This window comes from Manihot esculenta, chromosome 14 (genome assembly GCF_001659605.2).
Source record: "Manihot esculenta cultivar AM560-2 chromosome 14, M.esculenta_v8, whole genome shotgun sequence".
In the NCBI taxonomy this organism is placed as follows: domain Eukaryota; kingdom Viridiplantae; phylum Streptophyta; class Magnoliopsida; order Malpighiales; family Euphorbiaceae; genus Manihot; species Manihot esculenta.
This window is the reverse complement of record NC_035174.2, coordinates 26,153,736-26,174,407: the sequence shown is the minus strand read 5'-3', so window position 1 is coordinate 26,174,407 and position 20,672 is coordinate 26,153,736. Positions and strand designations below refer to the sequence as shown.

At 34.5% G+C, this 20,672-nt stretch overlaps 1 protein-coding gene across 7 annotated transcripts; it reads right to left on the bottom strand.

The window, feature by feature from the left end:
* Positions 1 to 2,681: 2,681 nt before the first annotated feature.
* On the bottom strand, positions 2,682 to 12,865 carry LOC110600638 (putative disease resistance RPP13-like protein 1). 7 transcript variants are annotated; one of them, XM_021737516.2, is made up of 7 exons: positions 12,658 to 12,865; positions 7,127 to 11,162; positions 6,982 to 7,028; positions 6,769 to 6,878; positions 4,796 to 5,102; positions 3,523 to 3,650; positions 2,682 to 3,356 (listed from the first exon to the last, which is right to left on the bottom strand). In XM_021737516.2, exon 2 carries the CDS (start codon positions 11,124 to 11,126, stop codon positions 7,158 to 7,160), a length of 3,969 nt encoding a protein of 1,322 aa, XP_021593208.1. In that variant the 5' UTR covers positions 11,127 to 11,162; positions 12,658 to 12,865; the 3' UTR covers positions 2,682 to 3,356; positions 3,523 to 3,650; positions 4,796 to 5,102; positions 6,769 to 6,878; positions 6,982 to 7,028; positions 7,127 to 7,157. The 7 variants fall into 7 exon arrangements, with proteins under 7 accessions (XP_021593208.1, XP_021593205.1, XP_021593203.1 ...); XM_021737513.2 differs by lacking the exon at positions 12,658 to 12,865 and having other exon boundaries at positions 3,518 to 3,650; positions 7,127 to 12,647; XM_021737511.2 differs by lacking the exon at positions 12,658 to 12,865 and having other exon boundaries at positions 7,127 to 12,647.
* Positions 12,866 to 20,672: the final 7,807 nt, after the last annotated feature.

The window sequence follows — 20,672 nt, the reverse complement described above, 5'->3', positions numbered from 1 at the left end:
CAATGCTACCGCAACTTTCTTCTCAGTATCTAAGCCACTGATCTCATGGCTGCACAAATGAAACAGATATATTTTTTCTAACTTTAATTAAATTCATAAAATACAAATTTAACTATTATTAAAGTTTTAGTGGTTTATAAGTAATTTATATTGAAATATCATTCACTATTTCTAAGCTTGGTTATATCACAATTATTTTATTAGTTAAATATAACATTTTTTTTTATTCTTTATTGGGTATATGATAAAATGAAATTATTCATCCGCAGAATTAAATTAATCCATATATTTAGCATGTTTTTATTTATAAGAATTTCAAATGCTATTGAATTTGTGCTTCTTCAATTCACAAAAGTAAAGTTGAGAAAGAATAACGGATTTCATTTTACTTAATCATTAGAGTTTTAGTCTTAAATATAAAATTATACGTTTAAAAATTATGACGGAGCGTTATACTCTTCTATATATTAATTCTTTTAAATTTAAATTAGTTGAATTAATAATTTTTAAATATATATGATTTAAAAAAAATATTATTATACTTTCTCAAAAACAAAAGAAGCATCTTTTTAGTCTCTCGATCAGCATTCTATCTAGACTTTTGTAGTAATTATAGCTGTTGTTATGAAAAATATCTTTTTAAATAGTTTAAGAACTTTAAAGTAATTTATTTTAATAACATCTAAAACAATGCCATTCTTTTTTTTTTTTGACATCCCAACTAGATGCTATACTTATAGCATCGAAAATCGCTAACTCATTTACTGAATCCAATTGTTTTGTTTTAGAATTACATTTTTTTGAGGAAGAATGCAAAGTATTTGCAATGGTTGGTTTATCTTTCGTATCTTCTTGCACATATAAGAGTCCAATTTGGATGCATAAGAGAAATATAATTCATTCACTAATGGATCAACTATCTTCTTTCTACAACTCGCACACCTATGCAGTTCACATAATTAACATGTAGAATATGGATTGTTTGGCAAATATTCATAAACTAACATTCATTCTTCTCCCTCAATACAACATCCTAGAAGTTTCACAAGGTTCTTCTGTTGAATTTTTAAATTCTTTTATTCCTTATCCTCAACTTTTAGATACCCTCTTAATGGCTACCTCTTATTTATTGGACAATTGACCCTGCAATCATGTTTAGAAGAGTAAACTTACTCTGAATAATCAATTTAAAATCAGACAAGTATTATAGAAGCTTGAAATATCACCTCATCAAAATGGATGGTGTACCAAGCTAATAAGTCCATAGTACTCATGTTCATGGCCATCCAAACTGCTACAGAAGTATGAAGACTCTAGCCACTTCCTAACCTATGCACCTGATGCGTCCTTCAGAATATTCCAGTCCCTAGGAGATTTCGGTCCATACCAAGGTAAATAATTTCATCTTCATTGTTGATGAAAGTAAAGTTTATAAACTCCACATAACTTTAGAATGGCCATGGGATGCTTGGTTGTGCTCTTAGAGAGAAAGACTTGTGGTGATCCTTTTGGGTTGATCTCAATCAAGTAGTCTCTTGTAATCTCCATGAACTTAGGGACTTGCTCAAACCTGCCTTTTGATTCAAGCAAAGTTTCAGTCCTGAAAGGTGACTATCTATAGGATAATCAAAGCTTTTCCACAAAATTGTTTTGCTTCTCTCTTCAACCAAAACTTTCTTAAATCCAGGAGTTAAGCTACCTAAGTATTTGTAACTTTCATTGTCATATTTGTAGACCATACTGGAAATTGCTATAGAAAATAAGATTCCCATAATTATCAATTGATAGAACTCCAAAAGAATAATTGATTTCTACCTGTCATAGTACACATGCAAATTACTAATTTATCATGCAAGAAGCCCACAAGTGCTTTGGATCCTTTGTGAACTCTTCTTCTCGATGCTTTGGATCCACATCTTTTTAGCTCCTTTAAATTACATTGTGATGTCTCGTTGGAAGATTAGTTTTCTCCTGCGACTATAGCTGGAATTATCTCTAATAATATGGCACATATTGTCTATGGTATTGCCAAATGCATATAGTATTCATAGGTTTTAGCAAAGGAAGCGCAAGCTCTATTAATGGCATTGGCATCAGATTGGCTGTCTTTTGGGCTTTCACCTTTACTTTGTGAAACAGATTCCTATACTCTATATTGGGCACTTCAGAACTCTTATTACACAATGCCTTTCGAAATTAGGGCATCAATAGTTTTTATTTTGCAAGTTTCTTCTGATTTGCAATAAGTCTCCTTCCAGCATATATCGCGACATCTGAATATGTTGGCAGATATCGTAACTAAACTGTGCTGAAGAAACTTGTTACCGCATGATTGGCTCATGTATGAATTGTGTAATTTACAATTTCCGTTGTAATTTTAGCTACTCTGATAGCTTTGGAATGCAATCTCATTAAATTCACTTGACCTTTTAACAAAATGAAAAAAGATTTTAAGAGCTTTGACATCAGCCACTAGTATATAAAATTCTTTATTTGTATGAATTATGAAAGTAAATTTAAATATACAATTTCCTTTTATATAATTCAAACAACAGATTTGAAACGTTAACTTTTAAATTATTCGCATTATTCAAGTAATATATCTTTAAATTTAAAAATTTTAAATTTTAAATTTTAAATTCAAAAATTGCATAATAAGAACGAAAAAATACAACTCCTTCCGAACAACAAATTTCATTAGTGACTATTATTACTCACCAAAATTTTTAATTTATACCAAATAAAAAAAAATGAAGGGTTAGAGCATCTTTAACATTTCCCACAAGTCAAGAAGAATTCGTTTCACACAGCTAAATTTCTCTTTCAATTAATCATGAAGTTTATACAAATCCACGGAACGTGTATCTACTTCTGCACCTATTATTTGGCTCAAATGGCCAATCGCCTTAAAGAAATTCCTCAACACTGAAGATCAGGGAAGACATGTGATCAAGTTGCAAGTACACAACAGGATGAATGTGAGGAATATGATGAAATTTTCTGCCATTACAAGTTCCAGTCCGGTTCAGATTTGAAGGGAGGATCCTTGACTGTGGGGGTCCCAATTTGGTGCCGATTCTGAGGTAGGAACCAATGACCCTTCCAGTTGTCACTTGGCCTGTGGCCACTGCTAGCCGTTGGCCTTTTCTCTGCCCTTTTTTTACTATACATTTCTACTCTTGAGAAGCGGTTCCAGACCCAAACCTGCAACCTCATATAAGTCTCACAAGTGATCTTCACAGCCTCAATGTCTCAGCAAGTATTGGATATAACTTCCACTGCTTTCTCCGTCTTGTCCTCTGGCACAAGATTCCATTTTGTAGGATTTCAAAGTAAATTTGTTCAGCAGAAGCTTCCTGTTCCGAATTAGAAAAAGAAAAGGTTTACCTCAGCTGCTTTACTAAGATATCCACTTAGAATAATTCATCATGGATATTGATGGCCAAATATTTTTCATAACCACAAAAAGTCAGATAATGATGGTAAAGGAAAGTAGAAGACGAGTGAAAGCCTGAACCTTACAGGTTCCAAAAGTGAAGCAATATATCCAAGTATCGCAATGACAGCATACAAATTTGAGAAGTCCCGATGTCCTATCAATTCTTCATCAAGGCAATCCGAAACACCACATAGAGGATTGAAGTAGAAACCTGGAAATGAAAATTTAAGGGATATTTATTTAAACCTGTGCTCAACCCAAATAATGCAGATATGAAAATATAACAATCAGATAGGAAACGTTATAATCATGGTTTTCTGTTTACATTAGTGAGTTGCTTTCTCTTGTTTGTTTCCAATAATAAAGCATGATCCAACAAACGGAACATCTCATATCCTGTGACCTCCAGGTAACAAATAGAGAAACTTTACCATTACACCATAATCACCCTGTATGGTCGTTTTCCGTAACGTGCTTATAAAATAATTAGATTAACTAGATAATATTCAAAAGTCCCCTCAGAAAATGAATAAGGAAATGACAGGGCAGGGAAAAAGCAACTACTGAAATCTACTCTAGAACCTGAAATTGTTAACTTTGTCAATACACCACTATATCACAGGATGTAATGCAACATAAAGTGGTTAAACATGCACATTATTTTTTTCTTATAGATGCACAGAGTACTAGGAAACTATGGTTTGGTTCCCAGTGATACATGATCTTACTTAAGCCCGTTACTGCTGACAAAAAAAAACGGGACAGAAAAAAAAAAGCATTCATGGCAAAACAGTTAACTAGAAGTAACAACAGTGAGATCTAAGACCATGTAGATAAAAACAGTCAGATACTCGTAGCACCAGAAAATCTGGAAGCAGTAGAAACAACTTTCGCAGCAGAAACAACTTTCACAGCATATATTTTGTCTGAAAAGAATCTCAGTTATCTTAGTACACAAGAATATTGGTCCAGAAAATGAAGCTTCATAAACATGCTTAACATTTGAAAACAATTAGAAGGTCTGTGAATCGATAACACTGTGTGGGAGGGTGTATGAGCTAGATATGACAAATTTCAGAAAGTAAAGGTATAAATAAAAAAAATTAAAGAAAAAAATCAAATGGGTTACACAAGGTAATACATCTACTTCAAAAGAATTAAGAACAAGAGAAAAGAACGAAAGAAAATTCTGCAGTCTTCAATTAGAATATGAAAGGTAATTATTTTGTCAGGATTTTTCTCAAGCTTATAGATAGATTGGAAAAGGAAAGAAGAAAAATAAAACTCTGCAGAATTCATCATTGAACACTAGAAGGTAATTATGTTATAAATGTCTGGGAACATGGTTTTTCATACCTTGTTTCTTTGATCAAGGTCGAATCCAGCTTTCATCATTTTAATTGTCAACATGTGCTTTCAGTTCTATTGAGAAACAAAGGCTATATTACCCAATTAGGCACAAAGTTGAGCTCTTGTAGTTGTCCTTTACGATGGATGATTGATAAAGTCTTCCTTTGGATGACTCATATTGGGGGCTGGGGGCTTGGGGTTTGCTTCTTTGAAATTCATTCACATCTTGCTTGATTTCTTGAGCTTCCTCTTCGATAACTCCTTAAGCCGTGGCCAGATTTTCTTCCTCCACTATCATTTTTTCTGCGCAAAGCTTAAAAATAGGTTGATGCTATAATTAATATATTATACCGTCTCAAATGCTGCTGATCAAGCATAATTTAGCCACATTTTTATCATAATTATTATTGCTTATTTACACATTTTTTAGTTTAATTTATGGTTTTTATCTTGTTTTTACAGAAAAGGAAGAAATTGCAAAATTGGAGAAAAAGTGCAGAAAATTTACAAAAGGGTGATTTGCCCAGTGATTTGCCCAAAAATCTACTCCAGTCACTGCCCAGATCAAAGCTAAAGCAGAAACCCGGAGACAACAGACAGCAGTGATATAGGCAGTGATTTGCCCAAGAAACTCGAAGATCACTGGCCAAATCACTCGCAGAAGACATAGAGTACTGACTCACAGAAAAGCGATCTGCCCAGTGATTTGCCCAATCACTTGAGGAAACTGGTCAAAGCACCGGGCAAATCACTCTGACAGCAGAAAATTACAGCAGAGCGGGAAAATGGGCAGCAAACAGAAATCTGAATTTTCAGAAGTCCAAATCCAATCCAATAACTTCCAACACAAATCCAAGAGCCACGAAAGAGCTTCTCATCCAAGGAAATCCAATTGCAATTAAATTCAACATCAAAAGAGGAGTCCAACACCAAATCAAAAAGGGATTTCAAAACCCTAGAGAATTCTTCAGCTATAAAAGGGGAGTCTCAAAACCAGCAAAGGCATCTTCTGTTCAGTAACTCAACTCGCCAGAAACTCTCCAGCATCTTCACTTTTCTTTTCTTTTCATCCTTTTGTGTATTTAGTCCACCATGAGTGGCTAAACTCTTTCTTTTCTAGTTGAAGTTGGTGAATTTCAGATTTTGTGATGAATTGGGAGATTTAAAACTCCATTGTTAAACTCTTGTTTGCTTTCAATATTTATGCAATTTGATCTTTCCATAATTATTACTTTGCTTTTAGAATCAATAAGGGCCCATTGCTTTTAAATTGCTTAAGTAATATTGTTTGAATGATTTAGGTCCGTAATTGCTTAGGTTGTTCAAATACACATTTAATCAAATTGCATAATCTAAACTTGACCACGCGGTTGGCAAGGATAGAATTAGGTTTCTCTAAGTCTTAATGCAGTCAACAGTTGTTCGATGCTACAATGCCCCAAGGACGTTCCTTGGCAACTTGTTGATTAGTGTTTGGTTAGCGAACGTTTCCTAATCAAACTAGAACTAAGGAGGAATTTGGATTGTGAGAAGCGTCTTCCACATCCAAAACTAATTTATTGGAATAAATAGGAGAGTTAAAGAATCAATGATCAATTCTAAACAATCTGAATTAAGATCCATACTTCAACTAGAAGCTTTTCTCTTATTGATTTACTCATCTTTAAATTATTGCTTTCTTTTGTTATTTAGTGTTAATCCATCAACTCAAAACCCCCCTCTTTTAATTATTTGTTATTTACTTATCTTGGTTATTATTAGGAAGATCTTTAGTGTCAATTCCCTGTGGTTCGACCCTATTGCCACTATCTACAAGTTTATTGTTGATTGTTTAATAGGTTTATTTTTGACGGCTTCGACAACCGCCTATCAGCTGCCAAGTTTGAAAGCTAGATGCAAGTATCTGCAACTGCAAACTAGTACAAGGCCTTGCCCAAGTTATACTAAATGAAAAATGATGCTTGAAATATACAACTTACCATGAACTTTAACGTTCAGTTTACTTATTTAAGTCCACACTTGAAGGCGAAAATGCATCTAAGTAGGAACGCTCATAACTCTGCTTGAACAAACAAATTTACGAGGAAAACTACAGGGACAAAAAAATGATGCATCATAAGCAAAAAAGAGAATATACTATATTTAAGTTCAACATTCTTTTATTGCCAAAATGGAATAAAGGGGAAGAGTACCAAGAGGGACCAATCTTCAAAAGAAAACTTCATGTTCTAACTGCATGCTGTACAAAATGTAAGAGAAATGAAAGCAAGAAGTGAGATGTATCTTACTGGGAGAGAAATAAATGAAATAAAACAATAAATAGACCATGAAAATTACTTGAAACAAAAGTACACTGATGGCGAAGCTATTAAGCATGATCCCAAGTTTGGACCAAGTAATGTGCCATAAACCATGGGTTCAAGGGCATCCCAGACCTTTTTGAATCTATAGTAACACAGGGGATGTGAGAAATGACAGGCCAATAGTCTCCTTTCCTATTTAAGCACCGTTGTTTAAGAAGAGGACAGGATAAGATTTCTAGGAATCCAAGTGTGGCAGAGAGGCCCTCCTTCGGTAAGGAATGGAGTTTAGGACAATTCCAAATCCATAGACTTTCAAGAGAGGTGAGGCTTTGGAGGCCCCTGGATATGCATTTTAGATTCTGAAGTCCATCTATCCAAAGCAAGGTTAGAGAAGTTGGAAGCAAAAGACCATCATCAGGAAAGGAAACAACATCTGTACTCGGACTTGTGCCTTTGATTGAAAGTCTTTTAAGAAAGTTGAGTTTATGAAGTCCCCACTCAGACATTGGCTGCCTCAAATTCTTGCAATCCCTTATTCGAAGCGTAGTTAAGTTTGGTGGAAAACCTCCTCCTGGAAAGGACAACATACCTCCACAATCACTTATCTCCAAATATTGAAGAGACACCAAGTTTTGCATCTGACGGGGTAGACACTTTAAATTCTCACACCTTGAAATTGTAAAATAGATAAGAGTTGGGATGGGCAATCCCCCTTCTGGGAAAAACTCTAGCTCATGACAGTCTTTTATTTCTAAGTAAGTTAGATGCAAGAACTTATCATGTTGCAACTCTAACAATTGGTTTGTGCAAAAGCAGATTGTAAGAGTTCTAAGTGAATCAGGGAACTTGCCCATTGGAAAGGACATGCAAGATGAACATCCTTCAATGGCCAACTTCTTAAGATGAGACATCTCATTGGCACCATCACCATGACATATAATTCCCTCAGGTAAGGACACCAAAGAATTACAATCCATTATCATGAAATGCCTAAGAAAGTTGGGTAAACCTGTCGCAGGAAAGGATACGAGCTTAGGACAACTACAGATCCTTAGAAATCTGAGAGATGTGAGGCTGTGCAGCCCATCTGGGAGCTTGTTCAGGTGCCCACACTTTTGAATGCTCAACACTTCAAGATTGCAAGGCAAAAGCCCTTCCTCTCCCCCTACCAATGATACAAGCTGCTTACAGTTTTGGATACCTAAACGTCTCATACTAGTAAGTTTGTTTACATTACTTCCATCTAGCCACAAGTACATTAACTCGTGACAACCTACAATCTCCATATCTTCAATTGCAACCAAAGCTTGTATAAGCACTTCATGTAGACTTATAAGACCTGAAATTCTCTTAATTTTTAAGGTAGTGAGGGAAACTAGATCACGTGCACTTCTGAGAACCATCTCTTGACATTTTTCAACATTCAGTTTGCGAAGAGATGGAAGGATTTCAGGTAGCTCTGCTAATTGTGGGCAATCACAAATATCAAGTTTTTCCAGGGAAGGAAAGGACCTGGGTAATTTCCCAACCAACTTTGGACAATTTTTCATCCTAAGTTCACGCAGTTTAACAAATGTTTGCTGAAGCTCTTCACTCGACCACTGTTCCCACTCCACCATATTCTTTATAGTTAGAGTCTCCAGAGATGGAAAAGCTTTAGCAGAAGAAGAATTAATCCCATAAAACTCAATGCCCACTTCTTTTACTCGATCCATGCCTGCTATGCTCAACTTCTGAAGTAAGGGAAGTTGTCCAACTGCTGGCAGAGATGTGATATTTGGACAATTGCAGAGTTCTAGATGCATCAGATTAATGAATTTAGGATCCCCTACCCACAGTGGGAATACTGTTCCAGCATAGTATTTAATAGAAAGTTTATGCAGATTTTGATGAGGCATTAATGAATGGAGCACCTGCAGTTCATCCCTTAAACTCCGCACACCATGGGAGTTACCAATCCATTCCAAGGTTAATGCATCAATGTTCTGCTTCTCCTTTAGATTGACAAGCTCTGAATCTCGAACGTTTGCCACATTATGCAACCCCGCAATTCGAAGCTCCCCATGTAAATGACATAAATTCATCAACTCCATGATACTGACTCCATGGCCTTTAGCTACTATAAACTTAGGCAGGCAGTGGAGATTTGTCAAATTACCTATATGAGGTGGCATCTCTACCAAACTATCTGTTTCACTAATATCAAGATACTGCAAGTTTATCAGATTGCTGATACCTGTAGGCAACTTAATAAGTTTCCGGCACCCACGTAACTTCAAAGTCTGCAAGTTGAGGAGCTTACTAGATGATTCAGGTAACATTGTAATTTCACTATGAGACAGATTCAGGTACCGCAAATGCTTCAAGGCACCAATAGAACTTGGCAACTCATCAAAACAATAACCAGCCAATGATAGTACCGTTAAGCATCTTAATTTTGGCACAAATTCATGCAACACCTTACTACTTAATTGTTGATAATTTGATGGCAAGATTGGCAATGCCAAGAATGTCCTTAAGCTCTTCATTTCATTGAAGACTTCAAATCTTTTTGATATATCACAAACATGACGAGAAAATGATGAATGTCGCACCTTTGGATTTGGTTTTGCACCATCTAGCTTATCATCCAAATTAAAGCAAATTTCCTCATTGATGGATCGAGCAAGGTTTCTTATCAAGTCATGCATTACATACTGTGCATCACTGCTGCTAGACTGTTGGAAAAAGGATCTTGATAATAAATCATTGAAGTATTCATGGCCTAAGTCCTCAATTGGCTTCATTTGATTTGGTTGTCGAAGAAAACCTTCTGCCATCCAAAGTAAAACTAGCTCTTCCTTATCAAATTTGTAGTCTTTTGGGAACATTGAACAATAGGCAAAGCAGCGTTTCAAGTGGGAAGGAAGATGATGGTAGCTCAGCCGCAAGGCTGGAAGAACGCTATTTTTCTCCTGAGGTAAATCCCATATCTTGCTATTCAACACTTCTTCCCACACATTGCAATTTAACTTACCTCTTAAGAGGCCTCCAAGGGCTTTAGCAGCCAAAGGCAATCCTTGACACCTTTTAGCAATTTTCTTCCCTAGTTCCTTCAACTGCGAGTGTGCATCAAAATCTTTTGCTCCCAAAGCATGTTGAGCAAACACAGCCAGACAATCATCATCTGACAACTCCTTCAGAGAATAAGCTGGAATATTACCCATCATTAGTGAAACGCCTTGATTACGAGTTGTGACAATGATTCTGCTTCCTGGAGCACCTGCCTCAAGAGGACCACAAAAGAGAGTCCAATCATCATAATTCTCACTCCAAACGTCATCTAAGATGATCAAAAATTTCTTTCCAGATAATTTCTCCTTCAATTTTACTTGAAGTGAATCTAAATCTTTGGCATCACTATCTTCTGACTGGAGAATTGTTTTCGTCATTCCAATAACATCAAAATTCTCACCCACAGACACCCAAGATTTAAAATCAAAGTGTAACGTAGCATCATTAAAAATGAGTTGAGCAAGAGTTGTCTTGCCTATCCCTCCCATACCAATTATAGGAATAACACAGATTTCTGCACTACTTACTTTATTCTTCAATAGTAGAAGTATTGCCTTCTGATCTGGTTCTCTTCCATAAACCTTAGCTTCATTTACCAAAGATGTTGAGGGCTGTCTTTCTCTCACACAGTTGCTGCTTCTTCCAGTCGTCTCTCGTAGATCCAAGTCATGTTTTCCTGCTGTGATATTTTCTAATCTGGTTGTAATTTCCTCCATCTTGGAAAGCATCTTAGCGTTGAGCTTCAAAGTTCTTGGATTTACTCCAACAAAACAAGTTGTTATGGATTTCTGCACCTTACTTGTAATAGCTAGAGGCTTTACCACCAACCTCCGTCGCAAAGCCTCAGTAGCAAACTCATCAAGTACATCCTCCACATCATAAGCCAAGTCTCTTAGCTCGCTAACCCAGATTTTGACCAACCGATTAGTCAACTGCTTCTCCTCTGCATCATCAAGCACAGCATAGATTTTCTTCAGCATACTCTCCCACTTTTCTACTTCAGCGAGGACTTTCTCCTGGCATGCATACTTGAGAAAGTCATGGGAGGCCAACTTGTCAAACAGACCTTGCAAATAAGCAGTAAGGATAGCACCACCAACAGCAGTCACAGTTTCCATTACAGAATGACAGTGAATCACTAGTTACAATCTATGAGAACAAGCTGGGATTGAGGTGGGGAGAAAACAAAAAGTTCTATGAAAACAAGAGAAGTTTAGGCAGAAAGATCACAATTCTCATTTTTACCAGTCCAAGTTTTAGACTTTTTTCCAGCCAGAAGCGTGGACTTCTTCTGTCTTAGAAACACACACTTTTAAGCCGTAAGATGCTCGTCAATATGTAAATTAAAGAGTAATTTCTCTTCTTTCCTCCGTAACCAGATAAAAAAAATTTTTCTCATTTTTAAATGTAGAGAAAATGTAGAGAGTCACATGCTTCCTTAAGAATTTTGCACTTATCATTATTGAACTAACGGTTTAGGGATGGTTTGAGATTGACGCTTCAATCTGTTTTTTTTGGGGGAGGGAAATAATATTTCAGATATTATTAAAATAATTATTTAATTATTTTTGTATTTTTATAATTAAAATTCATTAAGTTTAATTTATAAATATTTTTCATAATTTAATTAATATATTAAAATAATATTTTTTTAAAATGAAAGCTCAAACAATAACAAAAGTCAAACCTTAACAATATCAAGCACTTTACAATAAAAGAAATGGAGATGCCACGAAATACAATAATTTCATACTCTTTAAAAATTTAATAGTATATAACAAATCAGAATTTTCCTTTAAAAAATAAAAAAATTTGAGAAAATTAGGAAAATTTGACGTATTAAATCATGAAAATTATTATTTTGAATAGCATATATACATATATATTTAAAAACTCCTTCTCAATGAAATGAGAGAATGGTAATTAATAGAAAGATGAGGAAAGATTAAAGAAAAAAAAAAAAAAAAGAAGGAAACTTACATGTTTAGAAAGTAAACTAATGGATAGGTAATCTATATCAAATTTTAAGGAACTAACTCACTTCTACAGAAAATTTAGCATTTAAGGGGAAAGAAAATAAATTTAGCATTCAAGGGGAAAGAAAGTAAGCCTTTCCCTCCTCCCCTTTATTTACACTTCCTTCGCTTCTTCCCAAACAGGTAAGTAATTTACATATCTCTGTTCCCCTTATTTCTCTCTTCGTCGCCCCAACTAAATACAGTATAAAATTAAGGAAATGGGATTATTTATATTTGTATATGAAATCTCAGAGAAAATGAATCAAACGGAAAATTGTTTGGTTGAATTAATAAAATTTTGAGCTTAAACAACCTTTCTTTTCTGTTACAAAAAAAAAAAAAAAAAAAAAACTGAAAACTGATAATTCCTATGCCCTAATGAAATTTGACAGAAAAATGCAGGAGGAGAAAGGATAGGAAAAATGAAAAGCTAACACAAAGAAAAGGAATTAGTAAACATGTGAGAATGATAAACTCTTTTGGCTGTACTTACTACTTAGCAAACGCATAAGAATTACATGCCTTCTCTTCCATCTTTTTCCGACACTCTTCCCCCGTATGGCCGTGGTCGTTGTTGGAAGGATGAAACCGGCGCGTTTTAAGGGTAAAAGCACTAGGAGTGGGATCAGAAGGGAAAAAGCCCCGAGTCTCTACAGGCAACAGCCAACAGCCAACAGGTGACTGTTGTCGTTGGCTAAATATTAGGAAAATTATCTTCTTGTTAACTGTTGTATCCTAACTCATTAAAATATAAAGAAAATTACTATTTAATTTATGAAAATTTTATTAATTAATTTTTTAATTTTAAAAAATACATTAAAATATTTTTAATATTTTAAAAAATTTATTACTTAATTTTTTTATTAATTTTATTATTAAATATTTTACTACTTAATTTTTATAATTTTAAAAAATTTATTAATTAATTTCTCAAATTTTTAAAAAAATTATTAATTAATTTATTTATATTAAAAATATTTTAAATATTTTTATAATATTTAATTGATAAAATTAACAAAAATATTAATTAATAAATTTTTTAAAATATCAAAAATATTTTTATATATTTTTTAAAATTAAAAAATTAAACAGTAAATTTCTTCATATTATAAAAATTAAATAATAATTTTTCTTAAAATATATAGGTGATTTTAAAATTACACTAAAATTAATCATTAATAATTTTTTCATCACTCTCATTTTTATGTGAAAGAAATTAATAATTTTTATTTATATTAAGTTACTTGTGGAAACAAATCATTGCTTTTAAAACATCTAGCATTATTTATAAAATTCAATGGTTGGTAATGAAAGGTTTCATCAATTTTATTTTTATAAATATTTAATAATTTATTTTTAAAATTAATTAAGTTTTATATTTATATTTTATATTTTTATATTATATTTTAATATTTTAATATTATATTGTTAATTATCTTTTATAGATGAATAATATAATTTAAAAAAACTTAATAAACATATTAATAGTTAACCATTAATTATAGTTAACAATAAATTTTTTAAATTCTTATTTTATATGTTGAGAATTTTTTTTAAAAAAAATTATATCTGAATACAGTGTATTATATAATTTGATTGTAGAATCTAATAATAAAAAATTATTAAAAATACAATAATTTTAATAATATATAATTATCAATTAATTAAATATAAAAGACATACAAAAGGCATACAAGAGAGAAATAATAGAAATGGGTTAACCGAAAAATTTGCTATAGCAGTTTATAGTAATTTTTTTCTAAACAAAATTAAAGTTAAATAATTTTATTGAAACAAATTAAAGTTAAGAGATGAAAATGAAATATGCCTCAAAATTAAATGATTATGGTAAAAATTATTCCATATCATCTTAAAAAAAATTTTTGGGTAAATGAATGCTTTCTTTGTGCAATGCATGAAGGAAGGCTGAGAAGTGGAGATAGATATTATTAGTTAGTAATAACATGTCTATAAAATATGATAGATGCAAATTCATGTATTACATATAATAGCTGTTGTTTTTGTTCCTTGCTCACGTATTCTATTTTCAAGAATTTGTTGCATCTATACTTTCAGTGATTTTGAGCAAAGATTTGAGAGGTTACAAAAGTACAATATCGACTTATATGACCAATTAATTGATCAAGAATGAAATACATAATGAAGTACACATTGCTTGAAACTTCGATCCTTTTACCATCAACCATAAACTCATAAACACATCCTTGAATCTTATAGTTAATTGCTCTGCATTTGATGCATGGTCATTTATTAGTTTTGTAATGTTCTTCATATCTTCCCATCTTCCAGTGTCAAAGTACAAGTTTGATAGGACACAAATAACATAATTCAGAATTCATTATCCTATATCAACTTTTCTTGGGTCTTATATGCACCAAGTAAAGCACCTTAAATCACAATATCAGGCTTCATTAGCGTTCCTCTTATAAGCCTAATAGTTTCATGTAAGAGACCTCATTGACCAAGAAGATCTACTGTAACGACCTGAAAATCGGACCGCTACCGGCGCTAGGATCCAGATCGACTTAAGGTCGCCGGGACCCATAGCAAGCCTAACATACAACCTGTCATATCTGATAATCCCATACATGATCACCGTTTAAATAAAATTTTAAACTTTTTCATTCACCAAGCTTGACCTGAGCATGCATCATAAACATAACATAAACCCCACACAAGAGCCCTCATCAAATGCTCTAGTGGGACATCATATCATACATCAAGCTTGGTCTAACATTTCTTAACATTAAACATTTATCATAACGATCATGTATAAGAGGGGATTAACATCACATTAGGGCCAAGCACAATACTAACCTCATAACATTCTTATACAATACTTTACATCACATTACAATACATTATCTTTCATTGTTTTCTCATGTCCACATCTAACTATTACATACACAATATTTTTACTCTTGACGACTTCCTTGTCTATCCCAGACCTGCAAACCTGGGGGTTAAGGGAAAGGGGTGAGCTACTAGAGCCCAGTGAGCAGAATAGTAAAACAGTATATTAAATCATATGCTTTCATGGAATGCATCACATCACAAACAAATCACATCAAGAATGGACTTGTCACCAATAGTCCTCTACACATTCCAATGGTATCAGGGGCGTAAAATGGGCCTCACTGGTCTTTCTCTTAACATAACATAACATTCCAATATGCCAGAGGCGTAGAATGGGCCTCACTGGTCTTTCTCTTACTCTGTGCCAGGGGCGTAGAATGGGCCTCACTGGACTTCCATACCGTATCATCGTCATCATATCATACCGAGGACTACTGGATCATTCAACATCCATCCACATCAACATCATATTATGCAATGCAACATATTCGTGAATTCTAATGCAAACAACCTAGTATATATCATGGCATTCATGATGCATGAACATGCTTAAAATTTATTTACTTTAAAATATAAAGTTCCATTCTACTCACCTCAGGCTGACTCTGAGAAGACTCTGAAGCAGCTATCTCACTGCTGGGGTCCTCAGTTCCTCGGGTCCGAACCTACACAGGTGGACTCAAATGAGAGACCAACTTACATTAACATGACTCTAAACAATTCTCCAAAAATTCCCCCCAAAAACACCTTAAAACAATCATAGAAATCATGCAAAGGAAGGCTGAACAGGGCACTTTCGGCGGCAGGTTCGGCGGCCGAAAGTCCCTTCAGAGCCGAAACTCAGCCACTTTCGGCGGCACCTTCGGCGGCTGAAAGTCCCTTCCAAAGACGAAACTCATGCACCTTCGGCGGCACCTTCGGCGGCCGAAACTCCCTTCCAGAGTCGAAGGTCCAACTTTCGGAGGTAGGGTTCGGCAGCCTAAAGCTTACCTCCACAGGCAGGTTCGGCGGCCGAACATGGTTTCGGTAGCTGAACCTGGGTCCTCCAGTAGGCAGAACCCAAGCCACCAACATGCACATTTGCCTCCCAAACCTTCCAACTCAACCCAACTCATGCAAAAGCATACATAAACATGTACACAAGCATATAGGGGTCTCAAACTATCCTAAACCCCAACAAACATCACAAGGCTTACACATTTTACACACATTCATCATTAAACTCACATAAACCCTAACATTCCTCAACTAACCTAATCATGCATTTATTACCCATAAAACCTCTTAAAACCTACTTAAAACATCAAAGAGAGTGAGGATCGACGCTTACCTTTTGAAGATCGAGAGAAGGTGTGACCCAACTTAGAGATTTGGGGAAAACGGGTTCCGGGGGTCTCCAAGCTTCAAAACTTGATCTTTAGCTCAAAATCTTCAAAACCAAGTTAAAACTTGTTAAAAACTTATAGGATTTGAAGGAAAACCTCAAAACCAACCATGGAAGGGCATGAACTCACCTTTGCCCGAAAATGGGAGAAAAAGCTAGCCCATTTTCGGACATGGGGCCTTTTATAGGTGGCTGGCCAGACCACCTTCGACAGCCAAAGGTAACTCCAAAACTCCACCAAGTTCAGCGCCCGAACCTAGAATTTCCTCCATAGTGTTTTTCTTTCAAAAAACTCAATTTCTTTCTTACTTAAAACCATAAAACACTTGAAAACATTTTAGAAAAATATATTTTACCCTTCTAGAGGATTCCGACATCCGAGATTCCGCCGGACGGTAGGAATTCCGATGTTGGAGTCTAGCCGGGTATTACATCTACCATGCATGCATAATTTGCTAGACAACCGAGTAGATTTTTTAGAGTAAGAAAGCACTCTAAATAAACTTTAAATCAAGATAATAGTAATAATATGATTAATTCTAATGTGTAAAATCCATCAAAGTGGCAAATATACAACATAATTTGTATTATATTAATGCTTACAAACTTAATATAATACTATCACACTTCTCTTTACTTTAGCTCTCTAACTCTCCTCTCACTTTCACTTTCACAATCACTTTCACTCACACATAGGGGTGAGCACTGTTCGGTTTGAACCGAATAAACCGACCGAACCGATTTAATTTAATAATTTGGTTCGGTTTTAAAATAAAATCGGTTCGGTTCGGTTTTAATTTTTAAGAATTTCGGGTTGGTCGGTTCGGTTCGGTTTTGGAGTCAAAATAATTCGGTTGAACCGAACCGACCGAATTTAATTTTAAACGCAGCGTTTTATTATCGGGTTATATCAATTCACTTCCTATCCCTCGTCATTCTTCACGCGGCGCATACCTTCGTCTCTCTCAAACCAAATCCCTAATCTCCATCCTTCGCGTCTTCAATCCGTAGCCACAGCCACCCACCCCAGTCGCTAGTCCCACAGCCACCCACCGGCCACCCACCCTGCCACCCTTCGCGTCTCTCTCTCACGGCCATCGCTCGCGTCTCTCTCTCTCATAGCCGTCGCTCGCGAGACTCTTTTCATTGTAAGTTTCATGAACTTAGCTTGTAAGTTTAGCTTGTAAGTTTCAGTGTTTCACAGCCGTCTCTCTCACAGGCTGTAGAACAAAACTTGAATCGTCATCTCGTTGGACAGTGTAAGGAGATACAAACACAGAAGGTGATTCACAACACCTAGCACAGATTCACAGAAGGAGATACAGACAAACCTAGCACAGGTGATTCACAACACTCTAAATACTCAAAGAAGGTTCAGTTGCTCAGTCTCACCGTGTTGATAGAGTTAGCTCAGGTATTTTTTTTTTAAGAAAATTTTTTGGTGAGTAATTTCTGGGTTCTTTCTAGGATGAAATTTGGTTGCTGTAAGTGTTTGAATTATGCTTTTTTGGGTTTTGTTTCGAGTGTTTTGGTATTGTGTTTCTGGTAAATTTTGTTGCTACTTTGATCTGTTAGTGTTTTGCTGATTTCTTTTTTCCTTTAGTTTTAGTGCTACAGTTCATTTGATGGATTTACTGCTTGTGGAACTGCGTCTTGTTTATGTTATTTGATTTTTTATGCTAAACGAGTGGTGCCAAGAATTATTTTAGAGATCTGCTCTTAGTTTTGGGAGCTTCTGTTTCCGAGTTTCTTGTAATTATATTTTTCTTTTCTATCATAATTGTCAGGTTGTACCAGAACTTGGAAAAGTTTGGTGCCCATGCAAGTGCATAACACATTAATAGGCTAGGTCAAAATTGTCTAGATGTTTGTGTTTTTTTGCAGAATGTAAAACTGGAACCTCTTAGGTTTAATCATTTGAATTTTATTTGGAGCCATACAATCACGACCAATTTATTTGGGCAAAAAGTGAAGCTTTACGTTATTCAATCATAATAAGAAATCTGATGAGCCATATCTCATTATGTGTTAGTATTCCCTAGAAATAGGCCATTTAGTCAGAAGTGGTCTTAGTAAAACATGCACGGAAGAGACATAAAGATTTCTTGTTTTATTGCTTCTATATATTTTAGCCTTCAGGTTGTCCAGTTATGTTTCATGATAATGATTTGCTTGTTCAAATATTTACCTTTTTCTTTTTGCACTTCTGCATTTTGCCTAAAGCCTAATGCACTTATTCATGGAGACAAATCAAAATGATTAAACCTAAATAGGGATAGCTTATAGTTTTTCTCATTTCCACATTATAAATAGGGATAGCTCATTAACAGCTTTGCAAAATTCACAACTCTTCAACTACATAGAGAAGTCTTCTTTTTCTTCTTCCAATTCGAAAATTAAAAAAAAAAAAAAAATAGAGGGTGAGCAGTAACAATTTCAGATTTTGGAGTGTTCAATTGGTTAGATATCTTGATTCCTTAGATTCCTTTTTTTTTTTTCACAATCTTCAAATGTCTGGTATGATTGCTTTTATATTTTTAGCTGCTGTATGTTAAGAATCTGGGAGTTTAAGGAAAGTTTATTTATTTATTCAGGTGTATTTCATTTATGATTTCATCTTGTAAATTCTGCTAGAATAAATTATTTATGATTTCATTTATGATTTCATCTTGTCAAGTTTAATCTAGTTTTAGGTGCATTATTTTTTTATTTTTTGTGCTTTATAATACTTTAAATTTGTGTGTAACTATTTATATTTTCAATTTATACAGATCAATTTTTATTTGAAGATGACAGAGTCACAACAAGGAGTATCAAGTAATCCTCTTTTGATAATGTCTAATCAACCTCCAATTACTTCAAGCCAAACTGAAGTAGAAGAAGCTACTTCCAAAACAAAAAGAAAGAGTATGAAGCCAAGATCAACTGTTTGGGATCACTTCACCAAGTTTGTCGATAATACTGGTACGCAAAAAGGCAAGTGCAATTATTGTGATAAGGAATTTTTTTGTGATCCAAAAAAGAATGGTACTACTTCACTTAGAAATCATATGTTTGCATGCATAAAGAACCCTCATAGTATGACTACAAGACAATCTCAACTGTCTTTGCAACCTACTTGTAGTACACAAGAGGGAGGAGGGGGAACACGGATAGGTACATTAAGTTCATGGCATTTTGATCAGAATGTTTCGAGGCAGAAACTAGCTAAGATGATTATTGTTGATGAGCTTCCATTTATGTTTGTAGAAGGGGAAGGGTTTAGAGAATGGGTTGAATATACACAGCCTAGGTTTCGAATACCATCTCGTTGGACAGTGTCTAGGGATTGTTATGACTTGTATTTAGAAGAAAGGAAGAAATTAAAAAATTTTTTTTCAAAAGACTAGTCAAAGGGTTTGTATTACTACAGATACATGGACCTCATTGCAAAGAATCAACTATATGTGTGTCACTGCACATTTTATTGATGATAATTGGACACTGCAGAAGAAAATTATTAATTTTTGTCCTATTACAAGTCATAAAGGTGATGACATAGGGATGGCAATTGAAAGTTGCTTGCTTAATTGGGGAATTAAGAGAGTCTTTACTGTAACTGTTGATAATGCCAGTTCAAATGATGTTGCAATTTCCTATTTGAAAAAGAAAATCAATGCTTGGGGGTTTAGCATTTTAAATTACAAATATCTTCATATGAGATGCATTGCCCACATAATCAACTTAGTTGTTGTTGATGGAATGAAGGATGGTCTTACTCCAATTAAAAAGGTTAGAGATGCAGTTAGGTATATTAGGCAATCTCCTGCGAGGTTGCAAAGGTTTAAGGCATGTTGTGAGATGGAAGGGATTCAAAGTAAGAGTTCTTTATGCTTAGATGTGTCCACTAGGTGGAATTCTACTTATCTGATGTTAAGTTCTGCACTGAAGTTTGAAAATGCATTTGACAGATATGCAACTGTAGATCCATATTTTAAAATTGATCTTCAATCATCTGAAGGTAATGGCGTGCCAGATAGTCTAGAATGGGAATATATTGGAAAAATTGTTGAATTTTTGGGACATTTTTATGAACTTACTTTGAGAATTTCTGGATCTAGATATGTTACTTCCAATATATTTTTTGATGAGATTAGTTCTGTTGACTGTTTGTTGCAAGAGTGGAAATCAAGTAATGACTTGGAATTGTCATGTATGGGAGAGAAGATGAAGCTTAAATTTGATAAATATTGGGGGGATCCTGATAA